This window comes from Pomacea canaliculata, linkage group LG12 (assembly GCF_003073045.1).
Source record: "Pomacea canaliculata isolate SZHN2017 linkage group LG12, ASM307304v1, whole genome shotgun sequence".
Classification (NCBI taxonomy): domain Eukaryota; kingdom Metazoa; phylum Mollusca; class Gastropoda; order Architaenioglossa; family Ampullariidae; genus Pomacea; species Pomacea canaliculata.
The window spans coordinates 8,403,282-8,427,970 of NC_037601.1; the positions used below are offsets into that span (position 1 = coordinate 8,403,282).

The 24,689-nt window shown below is 39.1% G+C and overlaps 1 protein-coding gene across 1 annotated transcript; it reads left to right on the plus strand.

Annotated features, from left to right (window-relative positions):
* The first annotated feature begins 5,934 nt into the window (after positions 1 to 5,934).
* LOC112553479 lies at positions 5,935 to 24,608 on the plus strand. Its single transcript, XM_025220708.1, is given in 11 exon segments — positions 5,935 to 8,560; positions 8,563 to 9,297; positions 9,755 to 10,066; positions 11,770 to 11,892; positions 13,099 to 13,347; positions 15,145 to 15,423; positions 16,015 to 16,801; positions 16,803 to 17,688; positions 18,259 to 18,335; positions 18,338 to 18,498; positions 18,975 to 24,608. Coding segments are annotated over 11 exon segments (6,099 nt in total). The 5' UTR covers positions 5,935 to 7,237; the 3' UTR covers positions 20,142 to 24,608.
* The last annotated feature ends 81 nt before the right edge of the window (positions 24,609 to 24,689 follow it).

Below are 24,689 nucleotides of genomic sequence, written 5' to 3' on the forward strand. Positions count from 1 at the left end.
GGGGGAAGATGAATAAAAAAAAATAAGTTAAATTTTACAATTCACCTATTATAACATTGAGTTCTATAAACATGTATGCAGGATGCTATACAATTAGACTTCACTTTTTAAACAAAATTAAAAAAAACTCAAATAGTAACACAAGATATAAACATAATTTTAATGTGGCAGCATTAAAATAAGATCACTCTTCATTCACTCTTCCATTTTTGTTTTCAGAAGGCATCATGTCAGTTCAGCATCCATATAGCCATGCCATGTGCTGAAACCTAAATTGGAAAAGAAAATGCATATTATCACTGGTTATCTAAATACATCTTGTCATAGGTACAGTATTAAAAAAAGGGACCTAACTGGGAAGTTATAAGAAATGGACCTAAATAGAAGCTGAAACCTTAATTTTGCTTCTCTCCATGTGCACATATGCAACAATATGTTAAAAGTGTATTCCAATTTCCTTTCCTGGCCTTTAAAGTCTAGCTGGGTACTAAGTTTTGGGGTTTTTCCTCTCAAATGACTGAGAGGCTCAAGTCAAAATTGTGACACATTTGTCCGCAAATATGCCTAATTAACATATGGCCTCAGCTCTCCCTTTTGTTGAGGTCTCCAAAATGTGTCCATTTACAATCCTGAGGCCATATGAAACAAGGGTACACCGTTGTCCTAGGAATTAAGGCACCTTGAAAACAAAAGTCTTGTTTCCAGAATTATAAAGCAGATTTTAGACCTCGCAGATGCTGTTTTATCCCTGAAACTATAGTTATAAAATGGTGGCAAAGGTGTCCCGGTATGACGTAATGTCCAGAGCAGACATAAAATAGAAGAAGTATGCATGCCTAATGCAGCTGATTTGGGGTGCATGCAAATGGACCAATATTTAGTAAGCAAGTTAGTCTTCTTAAAACTGGTTAAAGGGCTATTTATTCCCGAGCTAGTGAAAGAAGAAAAATATGAAATAATGTATCATAAAATCTGGATGAATAACTTGTTTTCAAGAATTTTATGGATATGCATAATTTGCATATATTCTAATATGTAACATATATTGGCAGAAGCCTTGATAATAATTTGCTCTTTGATAAGACATTAACCTGTCCTAACTTTTTTAACCCTTGTTGACAAGCATGGAAACTACAGGTTTTAAAAATTTAAGTTGGTATATATCAAGAAACAATATTATACCTTATACTATGAAGTGTTGATGCTGTTCAGCCAATGAAGTTCACTACCACCAAATGTAAAATGACATGGGCAAAGATGAAGTCTGCAAATGACCTTTCAGGGCTGATACCAGAAAAGTCATTTTTATTCTGTGGATTGGACTGAAGACGCAAGCAAACTGAAAGATGAAACAGCAAACACATAAAGACATCTTTTATGCAGGCCAGAAAAAAATGTAATGACTGAAGTCTATTACTAATAGTATAACAATTATCTCAGATGATTCTATGCAGAATGCCTGGAACAAATTATGCATTGTAACTGTCTTGCTGCCACTGTCTGGTGGTTGCGTGCTTCTGACAAAAAAAAAACCCTGCTGGTTCAATACCTGCTTTAGTTGCTAAAAAAATAATCCCTAAAGGTCTGCATAGGAGAAGATGAACCGCCACCTTGAAACATCCTGTGACCCACTTATAACCCACCACCCATACAGCCACTAATGTCTGGGATCCTTTACCTCTTAACCAACATTTGAAATGGTTCAGGGATAAAATTTATCACAGGTTTACTTAATAGGTAGGCCTATCCAGCCTAGATAAATGAGTGGTGGCAAGAAGGTACCTAACCACCAGATATAAGGGGTGCTAGGATTATTACCTTCTATGAGGGAATGATAAGTGACTGTAACATTTATAGCAGTATTTCCTGCCTCAGCATTGCTGGCAAACTCTTTGCTTGGGTTGTCCTGATCTGTATATAGAAACTGGCAGATCATGTCTACCTAGAGTCACAGTGCAGCTTCTAAGCTTACAGGTCCATTGCAAACATGATCTTTTCCATCTGTCCACTTCAGGAGAAGTGAAAAGAACATCAGGTGTTATTGTATATCAATTTCATCAATCTCACCAAGGTTTGACCCAGTAAGCAAAGAAAACTTTTCAAAAGTTTTGTGGAGATTGGCTGACCGTCTAAATTAGAGAGCCTGATTGCATTCTTCCACTCTGATATGCAGGAGACTGTACAATTCAATGGCATCTTCACTAAGCTTTTTAGCTTCAGCATTAAGCAAGGATGCATCTTTGCTCCTGCACTCTTTGGGATTTTCTTTGCTCTTGAAACATGCTTTCAGTACTGTTGGTTGGCTGGTTGTTTGAGTTTTATGCCGTGCTAGTAATGAAGGATGGCCAGTCCAGTCTTATGCCAGTTCTTCCTCCAGCCAACACAATGCCAACTTCCCTTCAAGGTGCCTTGAAGGATAGTCTTTGACAATGTGTCATGGCATCTCCCATCGCCAAAGAAGATCATCTTACATTGCCTGACTGTTTAAAGTTGAGGTTCCTGGTGTCCTATGAGTGTGACAATCTTATTTCGTTGGTTGTATGTTCTCCGTATGAAATCCAAAATGAAAACAAATGGGCATTCTCTGGGCAGCATTCTATTACCTACTTTCTTCAATGTATACTTTGCTTGTTTTTCTTGTTTAGAGCCCATTGGCAGCTATTTGTTTTGATTTTTATTATATATATATTACACTTGTGACATCAGCACTCTGCTGTATAGACAAGAGTCATAAACCACATCTGCCAGACAGGAAAGAAGATTCAGCAACTTTCACACGTGAAACATCTGTTAAATCTTGGGCACGACATAGTATTCAATGCTAAGACCATGTCTAGTTCTGGTTTTTCAAGCATGTTTATTCTGCTTAGAAAATGCAGGGTATGGTGGCTAGGACATAACTGCAACATGAAGAATGGCTGCATCCCAAATGACATTCTTAAAGGCAAACTGGCATATGTAGGAGAACCACTGATTATCCTAACCTGTAGTATAAAGATGTTTTTAAGAGCAGTATGTGAGCATTTAGTCTTGACACTAAGAACTAGGAGAGTCTTGCAGTTAATCACTCAAGGTAGAGAAGTACTTAGGCTCAACATCTTTAATTGGAGAAAAACACCACAGCTGATAAATGGACAAGGAGTGCAGGAATTCCACCAACTGAAAACCACGATACCCATGTCCACCATAATAGAGACTGTAATTCCCACATCGGTCTCTTTGGTATGTGTACAGTTACCAAACAATAATGTTAGGATTCACCATCTGTTGTCAGCTCTGCCCAAAGGAGGCCTCAACAAGAGATGGATACACTAGCTTTTGTCAAATTATTCAACCATTCCAAACATGACACCCTATCAAGTACAGTCTCTTTGTCAACCAGTTTACTACCTAAATCTTTCGTCTTTCTCAAATACTTCTACCAGCTAGTTGTCTCCTCCATTGCTCGTCAACTTTTCCTTTCTCTCATCCCCTTAGCTTTTGCAATCTTCAAACTTTGGTGCTATATTTCTTTAATGTGCTGCTCTTTTGTTCAAGTGTTCACTGTCAAATGAGGGAATGCCCTATCTGATCATTCTGGAAGGTCCCTTGGCTGCACAGCCACATGCACTTCTGCCCACTGCTATGTATCATCCCTACATATATAAACTGGGTACTATTGAATCCAAGAATTAAAAAGAAATTCACTTATCGGTCACAGTTTATCTTCACTGATTTCTCCTCAGTCCAGTCTAAACCCAATCTGAGCTTCAACAGGCCTAGTTAGGTTGGTATAGGAAAGAAACGCAAGATGGGCAAATTCAGAAAATGCATTACCTAAATATCCTAAAAATCGTTTAACTTCACAAACCAAAAAATTTTATTCATCGATTTCCCATGCTCCCCTTGTAACATTACTCACCTCCAAGAACAAACGATCCAACAGAAGAGATGAAGCCAGCTAGAAAAGAGTTGAATGGGAAGGTCCCAACCAAACAGCAGTATACGAACTGGACGATCCCCGTAAGCAACACATAAAGTAGATACGCATCTACAATCTTCAGCTTCTTTGGGGTTGATTGCATATATTCATCATAAAACTTCACCAACACACTGCGAAGAGATTCAGGCATTTTCGTCCTAGTTTCCTCGCGTTTGTCAGGAGCAAGCGAACGTGGCACACAGACGACAGACTGTAAATCTCAGCCCCGCGTGAGATTATAATTTGATTTTTGAAAATATTACAAATAAACACAAAAAAATAATGCAATGTTATCTAAGAATTAATTACAATACTCTTATATATTTTAATTCTTTTACCACTGTCAACACCCACGTGACTTAGTACGGCGTACAAATGTCACGTGATTAGTTGAATCGCCATCTTGACCCAGCTAGGTGAGATTTCAACGATTTTATTTAACCGTTGATGTTGGGGTGATGCAATTTTTAGATTTATACAAAACACAAATAAAAGAGCAAACAACCTATTAGGAAATACTTTTACAACGATGGCATGGTTTTGTATGTGTGAAATCGTGGTATATCGCTAGCTGGAAAAGTAATTTTAGCTCGCCGCCGAACGCGCGATTTCTTCATCCCACGTTGCTGAAGTTCCAATCCAAAGCTGGCGCGATGCCACTTAGTTATACCTATTCCTTTTTCAGGTCTTTTTCAAAGATCCCACTAAAATCTGATAATGATATAATGAAATGAAACTTCTGTTGTATTAGAAACTTTCTGAGATAGTATTAAGCCTCTGGTTACCAATTGTTGAATGAACTGAGAACTTAGCAACGTTCTCCATTTAATGATCTTGAAATGAAACGTGCATTAAGCCGCAGTAAAAGCAATTGGCTTCATTTTTAGCCACAAACATAACTCAGATTTACCCGAGACCTTCCAAATTTCCCCGTTAACCTTTTAATTCGTTTCCCACGATTTCAAAGCGTTTTTAATTGATGAGGTTAATCACGTCCCGGGCTAATCGGTGCGCTTTTGTGCCCTAGAATTTCAGCAGGAGTGGTTCCCCTTTCAATTTTGGCTCACATTTTCTCTTATCTTTTTTATGTCTTTGAACTTACTTCTTATAAGATAAAAATGTTTACTTGCCGATTTCGATTAGAAGTTTGCTAGTATTATTTTTAAAAATATTGTCATTGTACAGGACGTATTAAAATGTTATTGTTGCGCCGAATTAACGGAATTTACAAATCGTATTTCTAAGATACTATATTTGTCCACTGATCGCAGGAATAAAAAGCTAAATGCATAACATTTATTTAAGTTTTCTTAAATAATACACAGTTATTTAGAGCATGGACATATAAAGTACCAGAAATGGAAAGCGAATGTACAGTGAAACCTTTGCAAACAACCACAATCCGTTCTGGAAAGTTGGTCGGTATCTGAAATAATTTTCCCCCTAAGAAATAAAGCAAACAGATTTAATCAGTTCCAAGCTAACACCTTCTAACTGTTCCTTGTTTATATATACAAGCAACAACTTTAATACTTCTTCCATTATTTGAGGCCTTTGCTTTGTTAAAGTACATGCACTCACTCCTTTCAAAATATTCGCTTCTCTAAGCTGCTCCTTTTGCTTTAAAACTGTTGAACTCAACATGCTGTATTTGGTGGCGTTACCCGACACATATGCCTCCTCCATACTTTGAAATCATTTCTTTTTCTATTTAGTTGTTGGCCGCTTCCTTTTCATTACCTTGCTACTATTGCTCTTAATCTTGTTTGGACCCATAATTGAGAGCTACATTATTAAAATAAAGCACAAAACAAATATCTAAGAAGGATGCACACAGATAAAGATAGCGAATGACCGATCATAACTGCCTCTTGAGCGCGAATCATGCTTGGTCTGAGATGCTGGTTGGTCATGTGTGGGTGACGTGGCTGTTCGGTATCCGAATTTTTTTGGGTATCTAGTGCAAATTTTCAACGAAATTTTTGGTTGTTATCCGAAATGTTTGCTGTCGAAGGCGTTCACTAGCCGAGGTTCCACTGCATTAAGAGGAATGTTTTCTTGCTGCAATAGACCAGTCAGCCTTACATAAATAACTAATATCCAAAGCTCAGAGCTCAGAACATAGAATTGATCTTGCGTCCACATCTAAAACTAGAAAAATAAAAAGTATTGCATAAGCTCAAGTGATTTTGGAGTGATTGAGATATACTGATTATGCAATATCTGTTTTTAGCAAAGATGTTTGCACCAGTCTTTAAAATTAGTAAATTTAATCTTGTATATGAAGCAAAGCATAGTAATGTCTGTGGTGGGGGAGGGGAGCAGCCCTTAAAGCCTTTTACAAATCCATACTGTTTGTATGAATCTCTCTAAATTTGGCAGGAATATCACTATCGATTATAGCTTAGTCATCAGCTGTTTGGCTAGTGTAAAGTGTGCCAGAGCATGTTTATATTTGATGCTTATTTTCTCTGTTATAATCTAAGCTGTTACTTGTGTCTCAAAATAGTCAACTTTGTAGATAAAGAACTTGTTTCATACCTTTACCATGCACACAGAACATGGACAGTGTCTTAAATTAAGATGGTACCAATAAGAGAGAGAGAGAGAGGGGGATGGGAAGGGGTAGACAAGGAGCTGTTCCCATGGCAACTTAAAACATCATGCACCCATTACTGATCATGGACTGTCAAGCTGGGGAAGGGATATCAAAAGTCCATATGTTAGACCTTCTTGGTACACTGATGGTGTGCATAAATAAACTTAAATAAAGCAATAGATCAAAAGTTCACAATAAAAGTAATGCCATGAGCCTATTTAAAAAAAGGTTATATTTAATGATACAGCCCAACACCTTATTGGTTATATTTGGGGGTTGGTGCTGGCTTTAATTTTTTTTTTTTAAATGATGCCCTGAAACTTATTTCCTGAATAAACCTACACAGAAATTCACTGACTGAACTGCATCTCCAGCCAACATTCATTTGCTGATTCTTACTGTAAATTCTAAGATGGAATTTGACAAGAAATAGTATTGCAAGCTCCTTTTTTGACTAAACTTTTCTTTACTCTTGCAGATCTGTTGACAGTTATTTGCTGGCCTAGCAGCAACAGAATTCACTTGTTTTTTTCTATTTCGCTACTTATTCTTCAACATGAATCCCAAAGCCTGCATTTTGAGTATAACTGCAATATATTTTCACAGTTTTGTGTGCCTCAGAACATTCACATTGTCATGGGGGTAAATAGAAATATCAGTGTGTGCAGTCTTCTGCAATGGAAAAAGGATCTGGCTTGTGTGTAATTGAAGAAGCTTGTAAACCCTCTTCTTGCATTGATCGACTAGAACTTGAGGTGAACGAGTCAGCAGATTCTGATGTAAGTAGCACTGAACCTCATAAGCATACTGATTTTTGGACAGCGGATATATCTTCTCACCATATGACTTTACTTTCACCTGCTAGGGAGAAGGGCACTGGATTTGAAAAAGAGGAGGAAACAAGTTCAGTCTTGTGCGTGACCAATCCATGTGTTAAAAATGTTGAAGCAGCTAAGAACACAGGAACACCTGAGATTGTATATGTCATGGAGCCACACCCCTACATAAATCGTGGGCAGTGCAATATTTCCGAAGACATAGCAAGGAATCAGACACACCTGTCAAATCCACCCAGTGATGTACCTGTGGAGTGGATAGGCATGATGAGGCACAATGAAGGGGACAGTTTGAATAAGATGGTAGTCCAGTCAGTCAGTGATCAACCAGTCAAAACAATGAAGGTCCAGACAGTTATGGGTCACACTTCAAAAGGTGGGAAAGGATCAGAGGTCATGACATGCATGCAGCAATGTTCTGTAGAAGACATTTCATCAATCATTAGACAGGTGGATGCTGTTTCTATTGTAATCATCAGCGACAACACAGATTGGCTACAGCAGGTGCAGTCATCATGTGTAAGTGCAGAAAATGCTCCTGCTGATGAGATAAATCTTGTAGTGCCTTCTGACAATGATATGGAAATGGATGCCACATCCTGCAAGAGCGAGTCTCACTTGGAACCTGTCAGAGAAAATGTACTAGACCAGGGGTCACAGCCTTTTCCTGAGAAGGAAAATAATGTGTGCACATCCTCAAAACACTTAGTGCTCAAGCGTCCTCGACAGCCTTCAAGCAGCAGCCGAGAATCAAAAATTCCAAAACTTATAACAGACAGTGAAAAAGTGGAAAGCAGAGATCTGATTAAAGCTGGAGTCAGTGCTTGTGTCCAGGAGCAGATCAGTGATTCTAACAACAGTTGTTTACAGACGTCTGCTCCTTCACCTGACACTGAACCATTCTCAGACAGTCAGGTCTCAACCCCAAGCCTGACTGCACCTTTTAGGCAGATTAGTCCAAGATCTCTGCAATCAAAGCCTGCTGACTTCAAACTTCAATTAGTCAGAAATGCTGACAACAGGAACATTTTCATCTTCCTCCTCAGCCTGAGGCATCACACATGTCTTCTACAGAGTTATCTCCTGCTATGGTTACCTTCACTGATGCTAAAGATCAAGAACATCAGGGTGACTCTCAGGGTGGAAAAGAGCCTACTGGTCCTGTTGCTGTTTCTGGAACACAAAGTATAACACAAGAAGTCTCTGATGCTGTTACCGAGTCCTGCAAAGAAAAGATCAGGATCTCTGGACTCGAGGTTAGTATCACTAACAGCAAAGGAGAGTGTCTTGGGGAGGTAGGAGTGATGTACCGTTGCACCGAATGTGATTACGTCAGCAGCAACAAGCACTACTATAAGCAGCATGTGGACCTTGTCCACAACACTACACGACCCTACAAGTGTCCTTATTGCGACTATGCTGGGAAGCGGAGTCATGCCTTGCGTGAGCACTTACTTGTGCACTCTGTGCAGCGGCCTTTCAGCTGCACCCAATGCAATGCCACGTTCCGCAAAAAGGGTCACCTAACCAATCACACAAAGCTTCATGCTACCACAACAGGGGCTGCTGCAGTGGCAGGTATGTCTTCTTCTGACACAGCATCACTCATTGGTGGCAGTTTTCTTGGAAAAGTGCCTGCTAGCACGTCATTTATCTCTAGCCCTACCACAAGCATATCTCCTGCAAGGATAACACCATCAGTGTCACCGGTTTTGAGTAGCAGTATTGGGGTGCTGGGCAACATTGCTGTTGAAAATGCTGGTGCAGCACAGGGAATGAGTTCTACTGCTGCATCACAGGTTTTGGGAGGAAGTGCCATTTCTGAAGACAAAGCAAGCAATACGTCAGGATTATGGTGCGCACTCTGTAACCATGCCATGGCAGATGCCAAGACCTTTGAGGTTAGTGCTCAGTTTTTCACCTTTTGGCTTTCATATGAGCAAAAGATTGGAAAACTTGTGAAATAGCAATAGTATGCTTAATTTTCTTTTCACTTTTTTTGGTGTTTCATTGTGGGTTTCTGGTGAAGCTTATTAAATCTTGATGGGGTAGTGGTGGAAGGGAATTCACAGGGAAGGATATTGCTGAAAAAAAGTGCTCTAGCTTTGAGTTTTTAGGAGCAGAAATTCTCCGGGAAGGTCTATGAATAAATAGTTTGCAAAGCAGGTGATATGCAAGAACATTGTGTTAAAATTAAGAAATAAATTCTTCATTTAGAAGTGTATGATAGATAGTATTTCCCAGCTTTAAAACATTTTTTTTATTATTTAAATTCTGGAAACTTTATATATAAGTATATCTCATCTTTTTGAAAAAAGTCGGTTTACATTGAAAACAGGTTATACCGTCTCTTTACAGATGCATTTGCAGACAGTGCATAAGACTGATCGACTTTACATGTGTGAGACCTGTGACTACGTGGCATCAGATAAAGCTGGCATAATGTCACACTTACCAACTCACCTAGAAACCTCCACATCTGCAAATGACTTGCTGTCCTGTAATGCCAGCAGTGTAACCCAACCATCCACCTCAAATATCACTGTGATTTATACATGTGCTGAGTGTGGATTTGAATCACAGACACTGCAGATATTGCGGACCCATGCACTGAAGCATAATGCTGGGGCATCTCCACTGGATGGTCAGGAGGAGTCCAGCACGACTGAGGTAGATGCTGATTTCTGTTACAGTTATATTCTCTTGCTTGGATTTTATCAAACTGGCTGGGAACCAGTCCTCTTACCCAGTATTTAGTTCCTTGTCATATATGATGAGACCCGAGAGGGAGTGGCTGGCAGGCTGTAAGTTTTAGTCAGTCTCTCAAGGTACAGCACAATTTGGCAGTCTTGTTTGTGTTGCTTTTAAGTAGCACCTGAGTTGAATTTCATGATTTTCTGAGGGGAAGGATTTTTTTTTGTAAAGTGGTAATTACATTTTATTAAGATTTATAACTGCAGTTTTTAGCAGTAGACAGACATACATCCTTTTCCCCATTGGTACTTACTTGATCCAGAAAAGCTGTTTACTTAGATTATAGCCATAACATTGCAGTGGAGAAGAATAATGGTAAGGATCATCTATGAGATAGTATGAGTATAATCCTTTGGGCATGACAGGCCATGATTATGGTTTTGTCAGAAAAGCATGAGGAAAGCAATTTTGATTACTTTTATTCAAAGTTTAAACTTTCTCCTTTCCAAAAATGTATAGGTTTCAGCAATAACAAAAAACCATCTTCACCCATTGCTGTCTTCACAGTCTTCAGTTATTAACCAGTCTTTCTAGTACAGTGGAACCTCGGTTAGCGAACGCCTCGGATAGCGAATTTTTCGGTTAACGAACAAAAATTTCGCTAAAAATTTGTCTCGGATAGCGAACAAAATTTCGGATAACGAACAAAAATTTCGTTAAAAATTTGTCTCCGATAGCGAACAAAATTTCGGATAACGAACAGCCACGTGAACCACACGTGACCGACCAGCATGTAATCATTCGCGCTCGAGACAGTTACGATCAGTCGTTCCTTACCTGTGCGCATCCTTCTTATTTAGTGCTTGTTGTGCTTTATTTTAATAAGATAATCCTCAATCATGGCTCCAAAGAAGATTAAGAGCAATTAATAGTAGTGAGGTAATGACAAGGACGCGGCCAACAAATGAATTGAAACAGGAAATGATTTCAAAGTATGAAGGTGGCATGCGTCTGTCGGATATGTGATGTCGTATTACCGAAGAGTTTTACAAAAAAGGCAGAAGAAGCAGACACTGGACAAGTTTTTTTCTTCAACCTCAAAGCTACAGAAAAGGGAAGTCTCCCCCGATTTTATAATGTCACGTGTGCTCATGGAGAGGGGATTCAAAGCAGTAATTCCACCCATTCCTCCCCACACCTGTTTCCAACCACGCCGTCAAAACGGCAAGTTTTCTGTTTAAATGCTTTCGTTAATGTTTCTATGTTTATTTAACTCCGTTTATATTGCATTATAACCGTTCTCATTAAAACAAATACCTATATATATATACAGCCTGTAACTTTCAAATAGCGAGTCAACAGGGGCTGGGAACCAATTAAATCTATTTCCTTTATTTCTTATGGAAAAATTTGTTTCGGATAACGAACATTTCGGTTAACGAACAGCTTTCCAGAACGGATTAAGTTCGTTAACCGAGGTTCCACTGTATTTATACTTTTATGTCAAGCTCAGATCATTTTTTTTTCCAGTCAGACACAAAGACAGTTGAGAGATGGGAATGAGATCATTGCATCATTATATCATTGATCTCATTGAGCTAATTTAAGAACTGTTGAAGATTCTGCGGATGTTGAAGCATCAAAGCCTGTTTGACATTAATGCTCTGTTTTGTGAGCAGGTCCTTGAGCAGCCATTGCAGAAGGTAGTCTGTGCTGTTTGTGGTCTTGTGTCTGACAGCACAGACATAATGAGGACACATATGTGGAGTCACATAACTGCAGGTGCAGAGTCTGTGGCAGAGGTATGTGCATGTTTGCTATGTCTAATGATCTAACTTGTGTGCACTACTTAAAACTATCTCAACAAACACACACTTATTGTAATTTCAATATTGGTTGATATTTGTCTTGTGCCATTTTCTTCATTGAGATCAATTAGTGACCTCAGTTTAGCACATTACTACTACTAATAAAGTTATAGCACTTTATCCCACCATCAAAGGCAAGCTCAAAGTGCTGAACAAAAGTATAAATGCACAGACATAAAATAATTAGAAAACATACATGCCATATGATATGAAAGAAATGTAGCCTGTAATTGATCCCACAGTCCAGGTGAAAAGCTGAAAGCAAGGCTGCAAATGCAAAAGCAACTCTATACAGTTCCAATAAAGTTGGTTTATATAGTGCGCTATTCCTGCCTGTTGGCCAAGCTCAAGGTGTTCACAGTAGATGGTGTAAAGTCAGAATAAGCTGACAGCATAACAAAATGATGTGGGTTGTAGACTGTAGGCCACGTCAAAGGTAGCATGTGCATACATCATAAACCACATTCTGAGTTGACATCGCAAACAGATATCTAAAGTAGACGTAATTCCAAGCACCACATTCAACTAATGGCCCAAGTTGCATTGGAATGGCAAATGAGCCCCAATACATCAAAGCCTGCCGATCAACAGTCAAATGAACTGTATTGACCGCGAAGTCTCCACCTCAACATGGAATCGAAGCCACTGACACAGATCTCAAAGGGGCATCATATTCCAAACGCACAACAGCAGGCACATCAAAAGTACACACCAACAAGAAGTCCAACACAAAGAAGATGCCTGAGAAGACTATAGAAAAAAACTACAGAAAATGCTAGCACAGCCCTCTACACTACAGTCAGGCAAAGGGACATCACTTTATTAAAAAATATATTTTAAAAAAGTAGAGACCTTGTTTTCGTTGTCAAATATGGTGTCTTTGGTCATGATGGGTTGATGGTAAGGATTAGATTGTCTAGTTTGTTAACATAACCTGGGACAGAAAGATAGAGGGAAGTTAAAGCAAAGGTTGCATGGCTTTTTAATGTGGGAAATGGGGATGACATAAAGCTCACGGACAATGCATGTGTTAATGTTGGAACAGAAAACAGCTAGATCTGTTAACATAGTGCATGTATTGATGATTAAACAGAGAACAAAAAGACCTGTTAACCACAGACACTGCATGTGTTAATGTAGGAACAGAGAACAACTAGACCTGTTAACCAGGATGGATCAGAGCAGCTTCACATGGCCTTGCCAGTTTCAGGGGGAAACCCTGTGCAAATACTCCAAGATGCAGTAACAGCCCCAGCAGGCCTGAAGGTACTGCCTCACAATGCAGCCTTCCAGTGCACAGAATGCAGCTTTGTTAGCCGCAACGCATCGCTGTTCATTCGGCACATGCTGCAGCACAAGACTCAGCAGAGCCAGGCTTCCAGAGCACAGGTAAGTTCATGCTTTCATGCACATTGTTGACATCTTTTGCCATATTATGAGTCATGAGTGCCAAGTATTTTTTTTTTATGCCTTACAAATCTAAACGTTAGCAGATGCAAACAAAGGTTTTCGGATATGTGTGAGTTTCATACTGTTAGTGTCACTGGGAGATGAGAGACAAGTGTGAGCAGGTGTGTTTTAGACCTGTGAAACAGTTTTGATGATTGTGTAGACAGGTAAGATATGGATTCAGATACCTGAGTTTCATACTTGAGGATGTGATCATATTGTGTTCCTGCCAACATCTAGTCAGTCTGTAAAAGAATCAGTTTCGTTAAGTTTATTCCTTGTTATTCTTCTGGGAGCATAGGGCGGTTATTGTGAAAGAATCAGACTTTCTTAAAATGTTTGAGCTGTCAGCATGGAAAGTGTTCAGATTGCTTTAACAAAAGTGTGAAGGGTTGAGATCATGTTTGCTCCATCTCTCTTGGGAAGTGTGTGTGTGTAAAGTTGATTGATAACTGATGTGTGTATATTCATATATTACTGTTGCTTTCACACAATAATTTTGTTAATGACTACCAAATAATTTGAAGACTACATTATTCATAGGTCTTTTTTTTCCCCTCCTCTCCCTCTTCAAACTTTTGATGTAAGCCTTATACAGTGGTACCTCGACATACGAGTTTAATTCGTTCCGTAACCTTGCTCGTATGTCAAATTGCTCGTATCTCAAAGCAATTTTTCCCATTGAAATTCATTGATCCGTTCCAGCTCCCAAAACACCACCTAAGTTGTTTTTTAAGTGTTTTTGAATAAGAAAAAGTGTATTTACAAGAAGAAACATTTATTTATGAATAACAAATACATATTCTATAAAAACATATTAAATTCTTCGTTGTGGAAGTGTGTGGGATCTGCTTCAGCAAATCACCGTAAATCGCTCGTGCCTTCTCACACATGATGCTTTGTGTTAAGGTTCCTCCTTGAAGCTGCTTCTCTGTCACCCACACAGTCAATAGTTTCTCCATCTTTTCCTGGAGAGAAGTCCGGAGCTTAGAAATTATGTAACGCCCCTAGCTGGCGTTGTACCCTTATCAACTCCTGTTTAAGCTCGATCAGAACATATCATTGATGTGCTACACCCGTACATCCTCGCCAAGTCAATTACTCGCACACCTGCTCGTGTTTTTCTACGATTTCGCGCTTTAATTCAATAGACATCATCTTCTTTTTCGGACCCATGGTTACAAAAAAAATGGGATAATGTAAATGAAATGCAAAAAAAAACGCGAACCCAACTTATCAAAAATGTTTCGAAAACGAGGGAAACAAGCACACAGACTGAGGTCTAGTCTGAGGTGAAACTGTTTGCACACGACCCTAAATCCGCCCTGCATGTTGGGGTCGTGTGCAGCGGTGTAGTGTGCGATTCCTCGTATCTCAAATCTTGCTCTTATCTCGAAGCAAAATATCGCTCGCTCGGCGGCTCGTATCTCAAAACACTCGTATGTCAGGGCACTCGTATGTCGAGGTACCACTGTATATGTATTCATCATAACACCAACTGTCATTGTACGATCATTATATTTTAATCCTGCGTCTTGTCTTTACTTGCTCAATACTACTATGCACTGTCTGAGGAGTGAATGAGTGACTGGATGAGATCAGTTGTATGTTGAGTGGATGAGTACGTGCTTTGTTATTTGAGTAGTAGAGTGGTTGGTGATATCTGACTTTTGGTGTTATTGACAAGTTCTGGTGGTGTATTGTCACAGCCATTAAACACTGTGTTTTAACTTGTAGGTGCAAAGTGTGCAAAAAGTGAATAGTCCTGCTGTAAGCATCCCAGCACAGACTGGATCTCCAGAGATGGCTATCAAAATGACTCAGTCCTATAAAGTAAAGCCAGTCACCACAGAGAATACATGTCAGAATACTGAATCATCTCCCTTTGTGCATGATGAGGCCACTGGAAGATTTCGCTGCACAATCTGTGGCTATACTTGTGAATATCAGCGCACAATCAAAGCCCATATATGGAAGCATTCAGGCCATCAACAGGTGGACTACCCCATTTTTCAGGTACTGTGCACATAATGCAGAGGCCACTGAGTAACTATGTGTTAATCCATTCATTTGCTAAAATGGAAGTAGAATGTAATCAAAGAAGCTGTGATAATCTTTCCTTTTATAGCGGTTTCACATGTATTTTAACAATGTTATAATAATAAATGAAAATTTATATTGCGCATATTCACACTTTTACGGAGAATGCTCTTAGCACTTACATCAGGAATGAGACATGAACAACTTAGACAGCATACAATAGATGAAAGGATAAACAACGGTACTGACGACGAATAGGAGACAAGTATAGAAAGCACACAGAGGCACCAAGTAACAAGAACTGAGAAAATCGAGATTCTATAGAACACAAGTAGGAAAGTATCAAAAGTGGAAAAGGGGGGAGGTTGAAAAGGACTAGCATTGTGTGGGCTGCATTAGGAGTAATGCTCAAGGAAGAGGTATGTTACGCTGTTTCATTTGTTTGTTGTTAAAATAAAGAAACTTATAGCAGATGATTTGTGTTTTTGCCAATGCTAATTAAGACAAGTTAAATTGATTATTGACTTTCTTGAAATATATAAACTTGTTTCTGCCTTTGATTGACAGAATGGACCACTCAGCATGTATGATGAGCCGGCACCAGCATCTTTCACTTCAATCGGCTGTAGTCCACAGTTTTCTAATACCACTTCAAAGCCATCTGTTGTTTTCTCATCAGCATCAGAGCATCACAAGCCGCCAGTGGTCATTGTTACAAAGTCAAACACTGGCATCACCCCTTCTCCCCGCAGTGTGCAGTTTGTTACTAAAGACGGGGTTCCAACTGCAGCTCCATCTGGTATCTATAAACTAACTCCTGTCTTCCAAATATCAGCCAGTAATCCAGCTCCCCTATCAGCCAACAATTCTAATAAGCACATAGTCCTTCAAGTTCAAAGTGGCTCAGCTGATGGCATCACTGCTTCTACTGACGGTAACATGACCAAGGCAGTTCAGCAAAGCAAAGCAGCAGAGGAGCTAACAGCAGCTTGCAGAGTTAGTGGCAGCAGCATGAATGAGAAAACTGCAAACAAGGAGAGTTGTATCATTGATTGTAGGAAAGTTTCAAACACTGATGTGCTCACTGGAAAAGCCAGGACCAACACAGTCTCCTCAGAATCTGAACAATTGATTGGTAGATATGCTTCTCCAAACCAAGAGCAGCCAGATGTCATGTGCAGCACAGCTAATGCCAGGAAGCTAGAGCTCATCAAAGAGGTTTCTAGTGTACATGCCATTATCAAAGCAAGTGATCACTTTGGGGAGATCATCTATCATGCCTGCTGCAAACCATCAAGAAACAGCATCAGAGGTACCTCTCCCTACCAAAGGGTGCAGTCAAGGACAGGCTACTTCTTCCAAATTCATCTATCTCAAAGTTGTCCCTGAGCAAAGGAGAGAGGGAACGGGGGAAAAGTCAGTGTTTTTGCAGGGAGAAAGTGCAGTGTTGATGACGGGAGATGAAAAACCTCTGGATGTGGAAGGCATTTTTTGTTCATCTAAGGGGACAAGTAAGCTGGCAGATGGCTGTTCAGTTCAGTCTCAACAGGGGCATCACCTTGCTGGTTCTTTGCCACCAAATGTAGTGGTGGAGGTAGTTCCTGCAGTCTCTTCAGGTGCTGATTTAACGGGACTTCACAGTCGATCAAATAGCCCACGGTCACTGCATGGCATGAAGGGATCTCCTGCATTTGAAGGTAGCAGCCAAGAGGCAGCATTGACAGCTCACCCTGAGACCAGGAGGTCAAGCTCAGAGGAGATAGTAGGGGACAATATAGGGATTCTCAAGAAAAGCAAGGGGGAGTCCAGGGAAAGAGATGTACCAGATGATTCAAGAAATTCCTTGCAGCCAAGAGGCAGTAGCATTGCCAGAGCTGGAGACAATGTAGAAAAGACTTCTGAAGCAGGCATTCAACTTGGTCAGTCCAACAAAAGTGAACTGGCTGTTACACTTTTGTCCCTATTGCAGAAAGAGCCCAAAATAGAGCCTGCATGTCCTCAGAGATCTCTCAGTACAGAGGAGGTACCTGATGAAGCTGCAGCATCTCAGGAGTCACCATCTCGACCTCCAAGCACGATGTCTGACACTGATTCGGCTTCAAAGGACACGGCCTATGGGGATGCTGGCTCAGAAGATCTGACATCTGAAGGAGAATCAGCAGTTGTGGGCAGGGATCATGGCAGAGGCGGCCGGGGCATTTGCTCCTCATTGTTGGCTGTGATTGAGCAGCTTCGTGAGCGGTGAGTCTGTGATTGAAACCTTGGAAATCTGCTTTTAGATTTTAAAAGTCTTTGCTGAATAGTTTAAGAAAATCTGTTGGCTAGAACTTTGGTCAGCCATGGCCCTGAAGGACGCAAGCAGGTTTATATGTTTGTCATCAAGTGAGCTCAAGAACTATATTTTAAATCTGATTTTCGTCTCCTTTTTTCCTACATTTTCTATTGTTTTTCTCAGTTCTTAGGGAATAACAGCTTTTTTGTGCGGTCAAAGGTTATACTTTGTGGGGAAAAGTTAGTTTCAGGACACATTTTCCTGAACAGCAACACTGTTTGGTGTTGTTACCTCCACAGTCAAGTTTTCTCTGTGTACATGTGTGTTTGTCCACACAATGTTCTTTCAAAATTACTGAACCACTGACAGTTTTTTTTTTGGTTGCTGTGTGAAGCACTTTTAGCCTGTCTTTGATGGTGGTGTAAAGGGCTATATAAATTTTATTATTATAATTATGTACCATAAGAAATACACAGCATTTATGGCTTCACTTTGTTGTTGTTATGTGATTATTAATATTTGTGGGTTTCCATCTGCAGCTCAAAGTCAGAAAGTGATATTGAAGACAAATCTGCTCAGAATCATCCTCCACCAAAAAAGCGCTCGTCACGGCGACGAGTCAAAGGGCATTACATGATGATGCTTTGGTGATGGAAGACTGTGCCAACATTGAGCATGTTACAGCAGATGATGGGGTTGCCTACCGGTGTAAACTGTGCCATTACACTAGCTCACGGACGCCACTGATACGCTTACACATGCGCACTCATAGGCCCAAGGTTGGTTTGGAGCTCTTTTCAAGCATATGCATTTCATATTTGACTTTATGAGTTTCCTTTTTTTTTTTTCTTCAGAATAAAAATGTCCTTGTCTTTTTATCTTTTGGCTGCTTTTGCATTCATTCACAGTCTTCTGGGGAAAGTGAAGCCTTTAAGGGGGTCATGATCTAGAGATTTAGAAAGTGACAGTGGTTCATACACATTTTGAATGGTACAGTAGCATAGCAACAATCATTCCTTGATCAGTATAGTAATGTAAAAGCAATCATTCTTTGTAGAGTAACATCTTTTCTTTCTCTCTTTTTTTTTTTTTCCTACATGGAAAGGGAGTTTGTGCCTGATACTTAAGATATCTAGACCTGTTGTCACTCATTTGGAACTTTATGTTTGACAGTCAAACCCTTTGGCTACTTATTTACAAATGGTTTTAGACAGTGTGCACAGCATGAATTAGCAGCAGTGCTTCCATGTTGCAGGAACCATTTGAATGTTCCTTGTGTACCCTGGTGGCTGATTCCAATGAAGAACTTCAAGAGCACATGATGCAGCACTGTAAGGCCCGCACCTACCCCTGTAAATTTTGCCCACAGTTGTTCAACCACAAGTCCACCCTTCGAGCCCACATGCGTGCTCACAATGATGCTGATCCATTCCTGTGCGATCTCTGTGACTTTGAGACCTCAAGCCCCTTAGAGTATAGGGCCCACATGCAGAAGCACTCAAGCCGTGCCCTGATCCGGTGTCCTAGGTGCCCAGCCATCCTTACTTCACGCCAGGACCTTGGGCTGCACATCAGAAGTGGCTGTCCCATGAAAGGATCAACAAGGATTTGTGGTAGTCCTGGCAGGGATGACAATGCAAACAATAGCTTGGGGATGGCTCTTGCTGAGGAGAATACTGGCAGCGAGCAGCTTGCTTGTTTGCGTTGCGGGTTCAGAACGCATGATGTGAAGGAACTGAAAGAGCACGTCAGTAGTCATTTGGTGACAGGCAGCATGGGGTCAGGTGTAGGGTGGGTTGAGGTGGATCCTCTCAAGGAACCTCTCCAGGAACCTCTCCAGTGTGCCCTCTGTGACTTCACAGCTGTGTCCACTCGCAGCCTCAAGTCTCACATGAAGCGGCATGCTAACGACCAGCGGTATGTCCAGCAGCCCCTGGAGCAGTACAAATGCTCATTGTGTGGCTACATCTGCCATCACCTGCCTTCTCTGAAATCCCACATGTGGCGCCATGCCTCAGATGCCAACTACAGCTACCAGTTCACCAATGATGTCATTAATGCAGCTATTGACTATGACACACGAGCAGATGTCTCATCAATCCCTGGCAGCCCTGTTGCTGCAGCAGACACCAGTGATACCAATGGACCTGAACTTTTGGAGAAAGTGTTCTCAGCAGAAAGGCGTATTATCGAAGGACAGCTCAGCAAAACAACAGGTGGTGCTAGGCCAGTGTGCTGGGTAACCTTTTGTTGCTGCCAGTGTGGTTTCGAGACCATCAACAAAGCAAAGCTGAACCTACATATGCGCACCCATGCAGACATCATAAACCGCACACTTAGGATAGGCAGCACCCAGGGCATTGATGGGATTATTCAGTCTCACCAAGGAGAGAACGTGAAGTGTCTGGACCCATCAAAATGAAGATCATTTATGAGTCAGTGTAATCAGAGTTGTTTTTTTTTGTATTCCAGTTACATTTTAAATAGTAAGCAAATAGTTATGATAGAAATTAGCATTATTGATCCAAAGACTTGATTCAAGAGTGAAGGTGTGATCACACATGCTGTCATTTGTGTGTGCAGTTCATATTGATATCTCTATTAATTCTTTCATATTTTTTTTATATAAGACTTTCAGCTAGAAACTGAAATGAATCATATGATCCTAATGAAAAAATGTTGTTTCTGACTAATAGGAAGTTAAGATCTTGTTTATTAAACCTGCATGTTTTTGATTTTCAGAATATTCTTCCTTGGAATTATATCACTGTTTGTGTGATGGGGAAGGATTTGACTGGCAGGATTGTAATATATTTTGACTAAAATGATACATGTGATGTGTACATACATGTTCATGCACACAGTTACCGACAGGTGATGATCAACAGATTGGATCAAATTTATTCTAAAAGGTTAGCTGACATTAACTATGCAGGACTAAAACTAAGTATTTTTTTTAATGTGCCATCAGAATCTTCTTATTTGTTGTTCTTGGTTATCTAGAAATAGAAATAAAATGCAGTGTGTCAAACTGATGGAATATTTTTTTATTTTTTTTTGATTCATTCACCTTGGTGAACATATTGAAATTAGGTAATTTATGTACAGTTGGGGTTTCTGTGTAACAATTTCCAGTGAATCCCAGTTTTGTTGTAATTTGCATTTAAACAAGGGGAAAATGTAGAACATTCTTAATTATGCATTCTTTACAGCTGAAGAGTGGCAATGGCCATGGGTTCTTTTTGCCTGTCTAAGGTTTGTTGCAAGCTAAATCGAAATGTTTATTGCTATGTTTATGAATGCAAAACAATGAAGTTAGGATTAATTTTTTAAATAAAACTATGTTAAACAATGATCTGAACAGTCAAGCTGGAATATATTTACATTTTTTTAATTTTTACAAAGTGTTGAGTTGACTATGTTATTATTTACCTGTTGGTAATTGTTTGGATATATTTTGCTTTTCAGAACTTTTTATGTGCAGTATGTTTAATATACTTAAGTTTTGAGTTAAACTGGATTCTGGGAGAGGAATTTAAGGGCATTTTGAAGGGGCGACAGGAATAAAAGATAAAGGAAAAGACCGTCCAACCTTATTTGCATAATCTCAAAGAATCTGGTACAGCTATTAACTTGCATAATTTATTTTTCCATAGACAAGGGGTGAAAAGAGTAGGAACCATTTTTCAAGCACTCATGCTGCAAACATTTCAGGGCAGATTGTTAAAATTTGTCGTTTACTGTGTATCAGCTGATGCTGCCTTCAGCGAGAACAGAAAAATATGCAGTGTAGTATTCCCAGGCTTTTAGTCAGGTAATTAGCTATAGCTTGCACTATTACCTTAATAACTCATTTAAATGCTATGCATATATTGTCATTTTACCCATCACTCTTAAAATTTCCTTTTATTGGTGTTCTATCATTTTCCTGCTTCTAGCTTTATTAGAATGTACATGCAAACATTTATCTTGTTTGTTGTAGGGGATTTTATTTTGACACATTCTTGGGCAGCCTGTATAGTCTAACTACCTTGTATTTTTTTTTTTTCTATGGTCTTAGAGAGATGAATGTGTTGATGTCAAGAATTTTACAAGCTTATGATTTATCAGTGTAACATTTAATAACAGATTAGGTTAATAATTTCACCAAATGTGTGTCTGTGCTTTTGTTTAATTTGGCTGAAGTTTTATCCTTTCTTTTTATGTTGTCGCTGACAATACATGTATAAAGTTTATCCACAATCCAAGATTTTTCTGTCTCTGTAACCTGAGTTGCATACATTTCTCACTAGCAGACTATGACACTCAGGTATCAGAAAACCCATCCCAAATGATTCGCTCAAGACCATCCACTCCCCGCAGTTTGTGCTGTAAACTCAGTATATGTAATGCTGAACAATAATTTGGGTTTTGTTTTTTTGTTTTTTTTAAGTGAAAATTTATCTTAGTGGAGATTTTTCAAAGTTGTAATGGTTAGCTCTAATCTACTTTTTCTTGACTGTACTACACCAGTCTGTACACAGTTATCATGTCTTTTGACCCAAGGCAGCAGACACATCCTGCTTCAATCACCACCAGCAACTTTCAGTTGTGCATGTTATTGTACCTCTTGAATCATTTTCATGATTACCTTTTCATGGCATGGAATGGTCACTTTTTTTCCTTTGTCATGATATGCTTTAATGTTGGTCTGATACTTTTTTTCCGTTTGTTCACATATCTTGTTAATTCTACAGTTCTCACATATTTTTACCTGTGAGAATGATTGCAGTGAATCTACAATATTTTAATCTGTTATGTGCCTTTATTTTCATTTTTGAGCAAGTCTTGTGTGAAAAAATAGTTGTTTTTTTTTTTTTTGCTGTTGTTGTGGTCTTTAAATATGCTGGTGTGCCGTATTTTAGCTTTTCTATTTTTGGTACAATGCAGCTTTTACTTTTTGGTGTTATTGTGAACAACCTCATTTAGCTGTGTTGTTAATTTTAATCTGATTTTAATATTACAGTGTTTTGTTAATGTGTAATGATGCTGTTGTCCTCTAATATGTCCTTCCCACCCCATGTAATTCCAGAGTGATTAAATGTAAATAGTAATAGGATTAGTTTTTAAATCAAACGCAGCAGCAGGAACTCTATTTGTTTAGTTGTTGTAAGACTATCATTTTTATAAAAAGGTATTGTGAACAAGAATTTACAGGTCAGAACAAGCTCCAGGATTTTTTTTTTGTCAGTTTCTTTTTCTTTTGTTTTCAGAAGAAGTTGGGGGTAGTTCTTTTGTTGGATGTAATGAAAAATTGCTTCATTTCTCTAGACTCTATGAGAAGTTAGCATAACATTATTTGGTTGTTAAAAAAACCTTTTGTGCTGATAATGAGGTCTACTCTTATCATGGTCATACCTTTTGCACAGTTCCCTCTTCGGTTCTTTAAATGAGGAAAGTAAGTGACAGTGAGTCACACAAAAAATGTCTCCGCACACTGAATTTGCCAACCCTATGACTAATGGATAATTTTTGGAAGGCATACTAAATGAAGAATTGCAGCTGTAATTGCCCTTTTTGTTTTTAAATCGTACAATTGTCAGACATCTAAATCATAAAACTGTAGGAAAAAAGTAGTGATAAGTGAGTATACAAGTTGTTAATTATACATTAAAAAGCATCTGTAATGAGAACTTGGCATTAATGTTTACAATAATTAGTAGGTAAATTATTACATATCTGGTATGTTTGTGGAGTTGATGTGTTCATGCTTCTTTATAGTTTGACCTTTTCCCTCACACAACATAAAGATGAGAAATTCTTCTCAACATGCATGGCCAGTAGAGTTTTATTTGTTAGTTTCAAGGTCACATTTACTTATCAGTATTTGTACCAAAGACTTACAACATATTTCATGCAACATTGTGTGTGCGAAAAGGAGCAGTCACCTGTGAGATTGTGATTCATTGAATTGTGTTTGATATTTCTTTTTTTCCTGTTCTGTATTGTTAATTATCCATTTCAAGTCAGAACAGATTTTATCATCAGAAGTAAGATATATAGACACTTTTAACACCTCCTTGTTAGTTTTCCCATAATGATTATCCAGAGTCTGCAACATGCTATGGTATCTGGTGCATAGATTCCTTTGCTGATAAACAACTTATTTGAACATGGTATAGTTAACAGCACCAATCTTTTTTTTTGTGTCTGATGGAACATTTTTTGTTTTAGGATATTATTATGGTAAATATGGAAGATCTAGAAGCTTCACGATTTGCAAGTTGAAGAAGGGACTTGAGTATGTTTTCAGAATTGAATCCTGCATGTGCCCTCAGGAAATCTTTAACTTTTTCAGAGCATGTAGTCCACTCAAATGTATGCAGAGTTTAGTGCAAGGGCTTTTTGTGGAGGAGGAAATGATGATGATAAATTACAAGAGAAACATCATTCCTGGATTGGCAGCACTTCAGAGCCAAAAAAAGTTTGAACGTTTTTCAGCTGAGGCCTTTGACCTTACCCCACCAAATCCCTGTGCCCATTTTTAGTCATCTGATTGATGCCTAGCCTTCAGTCTTCCTGTTGCAGATTATCTACAGTTGTTTGCTGTAGTCATACAGAAACAGTCTAGTCAAAACTGGAGCTTAAAACCAGTTACTGTTTCAGCAATCTCTCACACACATTATAAAGTGATTGTCTGGGGGAAGTTCTCACTCCAGAATCTCAAAATATGAATATTATCATGTGTAGCTTATAGATTATTTTGTTTTCCTCCTGTCAACATTAACCTTCATGTGCATTTTACTTTGTTCATTTATATATATTAATTGCTTGTATTTTCTTTTCTTTTAGTTTCCGTCCCTTAAAATAAAAATTAAACATACAGCAATCTGTCATTTGCTTTTTTTCTGGAAAAGGTGTTGCAGGAGAAAGTAAGATGGTTGGTTTTCCCTTATTTAAATTGAACAACAAAGCACAAGTCCCATGAGCA